Below are 10,886 nucleotides of genomic sequence, written 5' to 3'. Positions count from 1 at the left end.
AGTGTCCAGTAATTTCTGCATTTTAATTACACCAAGATACAGGAATGTATTTCATTCAGCATCAGGATATCCTTGGAGGACATACATCAAGTGTCATAGAACACAGTAGATATATTTTCCTCACAATACATAAACAAATGCAGTGAGTGAAGTCAGCTTCCTGTGCAGCACCATGTGCCTGTGACCATGAGGGACAGGATGTTTGCAGGAGACACTGATCCTCCTGCTAATACGAAGAAAATTTTTGGGCATCTGTTTAATTTGTGTGGCTCACAGCCAAATTAATCACTGGCTTTCCACTAGAAATATATATTTCTTCCTGTGACAGGCTCGAAGAAGCCACTGAGCTTTTCTCCTCTGTTTCCTCTCCTGTTGCAGGACGAATATTGAAACTTACTCTCTTCTAAGCTGCTTGGTAGTAAGTTTCTGTGCGTGGTTCTGATGGTCGTGTAAGTAGCCAGAGGGTGTTGCGCTACTTGATACTGTCAGGAACAAAGACGTGAGTAAACAAAGGCCCTGGGTGAAGGCAGGGTCAGGGACTCCTGATCCCGTGCAGCAGCGAGTGCTCCGAAGCACAAACCCACCACGGCTCCCGGAGCCGAGACTCACAGAGCGCTATTTTAAGGAAGGAACTTTAAATTCCCGGCGCCGCCCACCCCGGCCCTCAGCCGCGGCCCCGCCCCCTCGCGGGGCTGTGGGCGGGCCAGGCCCAGGCCCGCCTGTTCTCCCGCGCTGCGAGCCCGGCAGGGGCCGGTTCCCGGCGCCGCAGCGGATTTCGGCGCTGGGGCTCGGCGTGTGCGGCTCCCGGAGGCACACACCGCCGTGCGCGGGGTTTGCTGGACGTGCATTCATTTTTAAGGAGCCGGGGAGTTGCGGGGCTGGCTCAGGGCCCCGCTGCTCCCCCGCCGTGAGCTGTGCGGGTACCCCGCACACGGGCACGTGTCTGAGCCAGAACTGCGCAAAAATTAAATAAGCGGGTATCCGTAGTCAAATTACTGAACAAAAACTCATCATTGAAACTTAATGAGCCGTGTTTCTAACACGTTAGTAACAGCTTTTATTTTTGTTGTCATTTCACCTCACTTGGAGCACAAGGCGTGATTAAAAAGCAGCAAAGCCGTTGTTTTGATGTGGGGTTTGTGTGTGTGTGTGTTTCTTGCAGATGTCAGAAGACCTTGCGAAGCAGTTGGCCAGCTACAAAGCTCAGCTCCAGCAAGTCGAGGCTGCCTTATCTGGCAATGCAGACAATGAGGATTTACTGAAACTGAAGAAAGACTTACAGGTGAGAACTTGAGGGTAGGTGAAACATCAGGGTCTTTTACAAGTGTTTTAACTTTCCTAAATATTTGTCCTGCAACAAAACCAGACACTTGGTGGGCTAGTTACTTTCATTCCACATAGCTTGATAGGCTTGGTTTGGAAAAACCCAAAGTATGTGACCTATTTTAAGTATATTTTTTTGGATTGCTAAAAAGATGTACTAATTTATACAGCGAACTCTTTTTTCTTTAAACTTTGGCCAGAGAGGTGAAAGATATGCCAGTGCTGTCTTTACTGTGTGCTGGGTTTTAATTTTTTTTCCCTGAAGCATTTCTCAAAGTCATTATTTTTTATTGCTTTTACTAATGTTGAAGCCTGATGGTTTAGCTTACCATGATGTGCTTACTGAGTTCTCAAATAACTTGATCCAAAGCCTGCTTACTCATTAAAGGCATTTGCAGTGTTAAAAGCATTGGAGTGTAGTTCTGTATTCCTTGTGCATCTGAGTCTTGATTGTGTTTCTATATAAGAAAGGAAAAGAGTTGTGTTTTTCATTTGTCACAAGAGCTTAGTGAGTTCCTAACAGCTAAAACCCATTTCTGGTCCTTGGGATGTGGTTTAGTGACAGGAAGGCCACCAGCCTAATTTTAAATGTGAGTGGTCTTTTAGATTCTTGTTCATATAAAGACACATTGGCATATAGCAAATCCCAGCAGTGCTGATAAAATCTGCCATGAGAGTGCAAGATGCTGCTTCATTTCTGTTGTGGATTGCTTTAGCCATCAGGTGTAAAAATATATACAACTACCAGTGCAAGGTTCAGTGACCACTGCTCTGTGTGGAAATAACAGTAAAAGATTGGGGCTTCAAAACCAAAACACAAGTAGTGCCCCCAAACAGTGATCTTTAGAATTCCTTGTAAACTGCAAAGGCTTTGTGCCCACAAGGCACTTTATAGATCATCTGAATGTGCTCTGTTGTACACTGTTAAAAGCATGTGTATATTTTTATATTTTTAAAATGCACAGCAAAACCCATATGGGATGATATTTCCGATACCAACACGACCTCGGCTTTGATATGCAGAGATCATTGATGTGAAAGGACAACTTGCAAACTTTTTAATAAAAGCTTTCTGCACAGAATGGGGAAGATCTTTACACTTTCGTCCCCAAAAGGTTTGCTATCCGTATGTTCCACCTTGAAAATGACATAATGTTTTGCAGACTTGATAAATGCCAACTAAGCAAACAGCTGTAAGAGTGGGTTTGATGCATCGGTGTCCCAGCTAAACAGCTTTTTGTCTGTTCAAAAAGATGGTTACTCTGTTACTGAAACATCTTTTGCTGTTATAAGTACTGATGCATTTTGTATGCTTAGATTATTCAAGATTAAATATTAGAAGAAATTGTTAGAAGTAATTAGCTTTTCGGTTCACCAAAGCATTTCTAGGACAGTATCTGTGCACCCAAGACCCAAACTTACCTTCCCTAGGATTGATGGCAGCTGTCATCTTGTGTAATTTGAGATGAGATCTGTGGGTGTTGTGCTCTGGAGTGTAGGGCTCTGTCTGGCTTTGTGAAGACCAGTTGGTCAGGAAAAATCTTGGCAAACTACGTAGTGTTCCCTGTGGGTCACACCTCCTTATCACGGGGATGTGGCACCAAGCCATGCTGTTCAACCTGTTTGGCTGTACTGAGCTGCTGTGGTAGTCCAAGTCCTGCTCAGAAATTTTCTTGGAATGATCTCTTAAAGACATGAGAACTGTCTCATGGCTTGCAATAAAATTAATGTCTCTATCTTATCAGCTGAGCATTACAGTATGTGGATAACGGATGAAGAGTTTTACCAAAAGTTTGGTTACTTTAATAGCCTTCTGTGTAAGGGGCTTGATTAAATTCAAAGGATTCTTGGTAGGCTTGTCTGAAACTATTCACATCCAAGTTCTAGAATAAGCCATCTCTGAGGCAAGAGTTAGTCAACAGTTTGGTGTTACTGGTAGCTGCAATACCTGAAACACTTGTTTTCAGGAGTGCCTCGTGCCTGATGTGATGTACTTGACCTGCTGAGAGAGATACTTGTCTTAAGCCATCATGCCTCCTGCATTTGCAGAATACAGCTACCTGTATGTTAAGGAATAGTTTGGGATTTTGCACCTGGGAGGAAGAATTAGGCTAATGCTGTATGTTCTCAAATTAGGTAACTTGACAATCAAAATCTGTTGTGCTTTAGCTGTGGTATTAGGAAAATGGTGAGCTAAGTAGTAGAAGTAATTGTGTGTTCCTGTGCTCACAGTTGCTAGTGACTGTGCTCACTGGAGTACTTGTCTAAGTAGTAGAAGTAATTGTGTGTTCCTGTGCTCACAGTTGCTAGTGCTCACTGGAGTACTTGCTAACCAGCAGCTCCTCCAAAGCAAAGAGCAAAACTTTTATTAGCTGTTGGAAATTCAGACATCAAATACTGCAACAGAAACAAACTGTTGGGCCTTTGATACTAGATGCATAGCTTATCAGATAAAAGTGCATGCAAGTTTATGATGTATAAACTTACTTGGGAAGTGCTTATAATCCTTTAGGTTCTTAAGGGATGATGAACAGCTCCTTTACTGCGTTTTCCTGAGTCTTTGTATGCCCATAGCTGAAGAAAGATGTGAAATGGGGAGGAAAGTTCAGGCTTTGAACGCTGCCTGTAACCCTCCCCTGACTTAAATTTACTGTTTACTGTTTGTTAAGGAGAGTGACTCATTGATGCTGAGGTACTCAAAGAATTGAAGAATTTTTCTTCTTTAGGGCCAGCAAAGTTTCTTTGCATGATACAGAAAGTTTACATGGCCCTTTAGGTGCTGTCTCCTTTGACTTTTAACCCTAGTGAAATCCAAGAGAGGTCTTGATTGCTTAGTCTTTAGTGTAACATTTACAGGAAATTGGGAGAGGGTTTTGCAAGCTCCTGCTTGCAAATGAATCATGTGTAAAGGAACTGGGAAATGTTGTTACTTTGTCATCTTGAATTAGCAAGGCCTGACCTGAAATCTCAAAGTCAGGGAACTTAGGAAAAAAACAAACACTTCTATGAAAATGACCTAAGGAAGCCAGTTCTTTAGTGTGCTTTGTAGCAAAATGAGAGGGCTTCACAGCTTGGAGGGTGCTCCGCCACCCCGAGTCTGGATGCTATAAAAAATGATAGGCTACTTTTTGAGAATTGGAGGAGAGCATGGACAGCTTTACAGCAGTACAGTGAGGACCATACATATTTTTATCTACAACTGTAATTAATGAGTTTAATTAAATTATTAAGAAACGAAAGTGAGTGTAATTCACGCATCGGCAATGAATATAATACAGTAGCTTAAAAAAAAAATCAAACCAAAACCAGTAAGCTTGGGGTAAAAATATGCTTGGTAAGAGGAATTTGAAAAATTATTTTTTGTGGATTTTTGTCTTTTATAGGAAGTCATAGAGTTAACCAAAGACCTCCTTTCAACACAACCTTCAGAAACTCTTGCGAGTTCTGACAGCTCCGCGTCCGCCCTGCCCAGTCACTCGTGGAAGGTTGGGGACAGGTGTATGGCCATATGGAGTGAGGATGGACAGTAAGTGTAGAAAACTTCTCTAACAGTTACATGAAATAGTGCAATGGTAAGAGACTTTCATTCAGTTTGAATTGACCAGGGTGACTAAAAGCAAAAAGAAATTATGAAATAAATGTGGTATTAAGTTTTCTTGGACTGTTTATTAAAGGTCAGTATTTTAAGTAACAAAGAGATGGGGGCCCTTTTTTTCACTAACCTTATAAAAGTAGGGTAGCTTTTGTAAAATCCATTTGGTGGTGTAATAAATGGTAGATGGAAAGAATTGGTCTGTTAGGACAATCATGTAAAGCTTTTGGGATGTGCAATTCATGATTTGTCATTGCATTCATCTACGTGTGTTACCAATTACTATGAAGAAAAATTCTTGCTGTATCTCAGTTTGGGCCTCTAATGGAAAATTAATGTTAAGTTTTTAATTGAAAATGCTGGGTTTGGCTATAAAATAACTGTAATGTAACTATAGAATTAATCAACCTTTTGGGTTTGGTCTCATATATTATCCTGTGTGGTTCTGGGAACCCAAGCAAATCATTCTGACTCCATAAACTTGGAAACAAACATTCAGAAATTCCTTTTCATACTGCAAATGTGTAACTTGCAGCTTAAAAAAAACCTGATTATGCAGGACCAATATTGCAATTGCTACCCCTTGGAGAGAGGCTCTATTATTGGATGAACACACTTCTCTTAACAACGTAATAACCATGTAAGGATTTTGGTATAGCTCTTGATGTCTTAAGTAGAAAACTAGTCTAAAAGTGAACAGTTCTTCTGTTTATTAATGAATAAAATATTCTTGTGTTAGAACTTAAAAACTGAATCTCTTAGTCTTAGGTCACCATTGGGTCATTCTTTTTTGGCCTCATCCCTTGGTTACAGGTTCAGAGCTTGGGGAAGAGTGTGTCAGTGTTCATGGAAATGCATCTTATTGGACTTTGTTGTTCTGCTTTTTTTAAAAAAGCAGAAATGCTGCATCTTCTGTTGCAGCATTTCTTAAGTGAACAGTGTTTCATAAAGAGCTAGCTAGACTTTTGGGTTTTCGTGTGTTTCTGCACCTAAGACAGCTCAAGATGTTGGCCCACTGAAAACACACAATAAATTAGTTTAGTAAATGTTAATTAGAATATTGTCTGTGAAACACTTCATTTTTTCCCGTGTTTGCTCTAAATATATTCTTTTGTCCTTAAGTTAGACACAGTTATTTTAAATATTTTTGGAAATGTCACTTGTCTTTTTTTTATTTTTCCCATTTTGAGATCAGTTTGACCAAAGTCTTTCATACACATAAATATTAAATGGACTGATTTCTGTGAAAATTTCAAAATTGCTGCTTTAAATCAATAAGAAAACTTTTAAGCTTTAAAGTGTTGAAGAGAAAATGTTTTGAAAGCTTCAGTTTTTCTTAATTCTTTGTGTTATGGAGAAAAATGAAACCAAAGCTTTGCACTTCTGAGCTGACATTTTCTGAAACTCCTCAATGAGTTCTGTGATTGCAGCATTTTTTTTCCTATCCCATGACCTGCCAGAACTAAAACCAAATCAGGATAGCTGATTAGATTGGCCTCAGCATTAATCATTAGTTGTGATAGCTGTGAGGGCATTGCTTGTTGAAGCTAAAGGTCAAACACAGCAGATTCCAGTCTTTGTACCTGTGTCCCTTTGACCTAAAGACAGTAATATCTTGGTTTGATTTGTGTATTACTCCTGAAAATGAAGGCTGGTATCTGCATATTTTTCACGTAGTGGCATTAGCTGGCTGATGTAGGTGTTGAAGGGCTGAGTATTAAAGCTTTACTCACATGCTTACAGCCATGATATCTTTACAGGTGTTACGAAGCTGAGATTGAAGAAATAGATGAGGAGAATGGAACAGCTGCGGTTACATTTGCTGGATATGGCAATGCTGAAGTCACACCTCTGTTCAACCTCAAGCCTGTGGAAGAGGGAAGGAAAGCAAAAGAGGACAGTGGCAACAAACCCATGTCCAAGTAAGTAATACACAGATAGAAGTCTGAATGGTGCTTTGTGGGTTGGTTTTGGGTTGGTTGTTTTTTCTTTTTGTCCCTCACCTATAAAAATTGGTTAATGAAATAGGTGTTTTTTTGGTTTCTTTTTGTTTTAAATTTACATTTACTTAGTATCCTGCTATGTCTAACACAGGAAGGTATTTGTAAGGGCTGAAAACTTTTTTTCAATTCATCAGAGTTTGTTATAGCCAGTGATCCCTTCCCTAAAAGGGAATTGTGGCATAGACTGACTCTTTCAGCTTCCTTATCTTCACTGAAGTAATCTTTGTCCTTTTCCTTCCATACCTGTCCAATAATTGATAGCAACAGAATCTTGCAGACCTCCAAAAAAGTTTGGGCTTTTCACTCCAATTGGTTATTCGCATATTCCAAACCTGAGATGTTTCTGAAATGTAGAAGAGCTGACAGGTTCCATTTCACCCAGAAATGAACTGCACCCAATCCCATGGGTTGCTGTTTGGCATGGGCTCCTCAAGTGTGCTTGGTGGTTGTTGTTATGCCAAATAAGTAAGGTAATGCTTATTAATGGAAAGATGAGGTTTGGATTCTTAGGTTTTTGGGTGGGTTTTTTTTTTGATCTCCTAGAAATGGTGAAGATTTGCAAGCTTTATTTCTGTAATTTACTTCTGGAAAACTAATGTGCATGTCTGTGTCACAGTCAGATTTTAGTTTGTTACAGAAAGAGGCACAAACATAAAATGTGGAGTTTGTTTTTTGCTTTTTCTGTTTGTTCCTGCAGAAAAGAGATGATAGCCCAGCAACGGGAGTATAAAAAGAAGAAAGCTTTGAAAAAAGCTCAGAGAATTAAAGAACTTGAACAGGAACGGGAGGACCAGAAAGTCAAGTGGCAACAGTTTAACAACAGAGCCTATTCTAAAAACAAAAAAGGCCAGGTTTGTTTACTTTTTGTCAGTATGTGAGTAGCAACAGGGCATAGACTTCTGTGCAGTACCTTGGGAGAAGGAAGGAGGTGGTTTTTAAAGGGGATTTGGGTGTCTTTGGGATTCTGAAGTGAGCATTTTTGTATTTTGTGCACTTCAAATGCCTGGTTTTTTACTGGATTGTTTTGGAGGAGTGCTGCTCCTAAGAGGGTGAGCTTGCACTTGGCTGGGAGAACTAGGCTTGCATCAGTTGCCAGCTGGTGTTTGTTGGAGCCAAGAACCTGAGGGCCCCTCTAAACCTCCAAGTCTGGCTTCTGCTGTGTTTATGACCCGGGAGGCACAGTGCTCAGGACGTGCCCTGGAACAGCAAGTGTAGGGCAAAAAAGGTAGCAAGGACATGAAGTCTTATTCCATTTCTGTCATGGCTTGACCAAGGGCTGCCAGACATAGTGGTAAAACTTCAGTCTTCCTTTTGAGCAGTTATTAGAGATGCCCTTATGAGAGGGGAATTTTATTCCTTATTGGTCTGACCTGAGATCCTCAGTACCACAATCACATCCAGTACTGAGCCCCATTGCTTCACTCAGTGACAACACATCTGAGCTGGCTGTTAGAAAGTGTCCCCATCTGTAGGGAAAAAGTTGAGAATGTTCAAGCACTTCAGATGGTAATGATTGCTTGGGTTTGTTTTTTTTTTGTAAAATCCAGCTAGTAATTATTCAGTAATGGTGTTTTCTGTTTTATTTGCAGGTGAAAAGGAGTATTTTTGCTTCCCCTGAGAGCGTAACTGGCAAGGTTGGCGTTGGAACATGTGGAATTGCAGACAAACCTATGACACAGTATCAAGATACCTCTAAATATAATGTCAGGCATCTGATGCCTCAGTAACAGGTGGAAAAGGTGGAACTTCATCTCTGCAGGGCTTTACACTTACCTTTTTATCATTATATTTTTCTAAAAGTAAATTATTTGTTGGCACATAGTGAGTAGTCCATTTTGTCACCATCACTTTGGCTTCAGCTGATTTGAGCCTTAAATCTCCAGTTATTGATTTGAGCCCCCCCAACCATTAAACTTTTTGTAGCAGGTAAACATTCATGAACTGCTGTTGCCTGTTACTTTCAAAGCAGTGTTTGTCTGCAGCTTTGAATCTTTCATTCATACCAGTAGTGAAGGTTTTTTTTTTTCCCTTCAAAAAAAGTGGTGGTATAAAAATGGCACCTTAAGAGCCTCCCTGGTTTCTGTAGTCACAGTGCTGTCTGTGACATGCTCAGCGTTACAGAGCTGCTGCAGCTCAGGAGAGAGCTGACATGTCACATGGAATTGCTAAGAAAGTTTAAATAACTCCCTTACAAATCCACTGTGGATCAGTTTGTACAGCTGTAAATGAGGGCAGAACAGGGCTGATAGGATCTTTATTACTAATGATCACTTACTTTCTAGAAACAATAAATTTGACTTAATTCCAGTCCAAATTTCTTGCACTTGAATTTCAGCAGAGGAGATGCTGTTTCTTGTTGGCTGTTTTTCTTTCTTTGTTTGTTTTATAAATACTCATCAAATTAATAGGAAGTTAATGAAACGTAACCAGAAAACGATAGGACAAGGAACTGTACTTAAGAGTCCCCACCCATTCCCAGAGATCAGAGCTGGTGCTGTGGAAAGGAGTCCTGTCCTCCCTTGTAGATCTTGTAGGTGTGTTGGTACAGTCACAGCAGGGACAGCCTGTGCCTGGGCCCCCATCCAGAGTGGGAGAACCACAGCACAGCAGATGGTAATGCCTAGATCCCACTTAGTTAGTTGTGAGTGAGTAAAGGTTAGCTGGGAGTTTCTGTCCTTACATAACTGACTGGCCCTAGTGTCCATTGTACCTTCAGCTGTATTACAGTGCTGCTGAGCCCCTTCAGTTTTCTTCAGGAATCCACGTGTAAAAGCTCTTGCTTTTTTGTACTCTGTGATTTGCTTTCCTCTGTTCCTTGTCTCGCACTTACGGTAGTGATGCCACCTCTGAACCCGTAATGTGTTTAAAGAAGTTAATGGGTAGCCCTGTATACAATGTAGATATTATTTTTGTAAAATCTAGGGCTGAGTTAATGGACAAGAGTACATCAGCTATTTCCCCCATTAAATAAAATGTGTGTCTTGTCCATTAACCCTGACCATTATTTCCCTGTATATTATGTTAATGTAGCTCATTTTGTAATTTGTTAACTAGATCAGGTCACGTCAGCAATTGTTGATGCACTGATTGGTGGAAATGTCCATCAGTTACCTGAGTCACAACTCAAGCTAAACTCTACAAGCAGTAGTTTAGAATCCATACATAGAAAAAGGTTCTCCCTGTAATGGGAGAAGGTGATTTTTATGAATACAAAGTGTGTTAATTTCAGTTTTGTATGTTTAACTTTTATTAAATAAAGTGTTTAAAATCTGCTGGATATATTTGGTGAAGTGGAATTATTCATGGGGGGAGGACAATGGTAAATCATCAGGACAGGGGTGAGTACAGCAGAATCTGCTGGACAGAACGCAATACTCAGAAGTGGCTCTGAGTATTACATTACATAAGAGAGTATCTCTCTTAATTCCTTATCTTCACAGGTAGTGGTGGGAGGGGTTAAATTTTCTTTTGCATAGAAATCATCTCAAGAGTAAAATAATCTGCTTTTTAGAAAGGGAGTTTGTACTGCAGCCTGCAGCTACAAACACGTGTCCCAGCAGTGACATTAACCAGGTGCCAGTCGTGCCACACTGACAGCTCACTGCTGAGGAAGGTCACCTGTTGTCTTTCACAGGTGGCTGTGATACAGTGTCCCTGTTACTTAACCAGAAGGAGCATCTTGAAGTCAGAACTGACACATGCTAAAGCAGGCAGAACTGGAGTTTTCAGTAAGCCTACTCTGAACTCCGCCTGTTCTTTTAACAGAAAATAGTCTTTGGAAAAGAAGGCTCAATCCAATTATCTTTAATGTAATAAATACAATGAATAGACCATCCCAGGGCTATTTATTTGTTCACTAGCTCTGGAGAGCAACAGAGTGGGTCATCAGAAAACAATGGCTGGTGTGAGCCTCCCCTGAAAGGGACAGTCCAGCCCAAGTTGATTTAGCTGAACCTTTCAAAACGTTT

The 10,886-nt window shown here is 40.6% G+C and overlaps 1 protein-coding gene across 1 annotated transcript; it reads left to right on the top strand.

Moving 5' to 3' along the window:
• The first annotated feature begins 712 nt into the window (after window positions 1-712).
• On the top strand, window positions 713-10,195 carry SMNDC1 (survival motor neuron domain containing 1). Its single transcript, XM_041415596.1, has 6 exons — window positions 713-1,043; window positions 1,163-1,282; window positions 4,707-4,849; window positions 6,676-6,837; window positions 7,616-7,769; window positions 8,508-10,195. Exons 2-6 carry the CDS (start codon window positions 1,163-1,165, stop codon window positions 8,643-8,645), a joined length of 717 nt encoding a protein of 238 aa, XP_041271530.1. The 5' UTR covers window positions 713-1,043; the 3' UTR covers window positions 8,646-10,195.
• The last annotated feature ends 691 nt before the right edge of the window (window positions 10,196-10,886 follow it).

Source organism: Onychostruthus taczanowskii, unplaced genomic scaffold, assembly GCF_017590055.1.
Source record: "Onychostruthus taczanowskii isolate IOZ18803 unplaced genomic scaffold, ASM1759005v1 scaffold5, whole genome shotgun sequence".
Classification (NCBI taxonomy): Eukaryota; Metazoa; Chordata; class Aves; order Passeriformes; family Passeridae; genus Onychostruthus; species Onychostruthus taczanowskii.
This window is presented reverse-complemented; position numbering and strand designations above follow the sequence as displayed.

Coding starts and splice junctions, on each gene's coding strand:
- SMNDC1 (XM_041415596.1), top strand. CDS start 1,163: ATGTCAGAAGACCTTGCGAAGCAGTTGGCCAGCTACAAAGCTCAGCTC. Junction 1,283..4,706: donor AACTGAAGAAAGACTTACAG/GTGAGAACTTGA, acceptor TGTCTTTTATAG/GAAGTCATAGAGTTAACCAA. Junction 6,838..7,615: donor GGCAACAAACCCATGTCCAA/GTAAGTAATACA, acceptor TTGTTCCTGCAG/AAAAGAGATGATAGCCCAGC.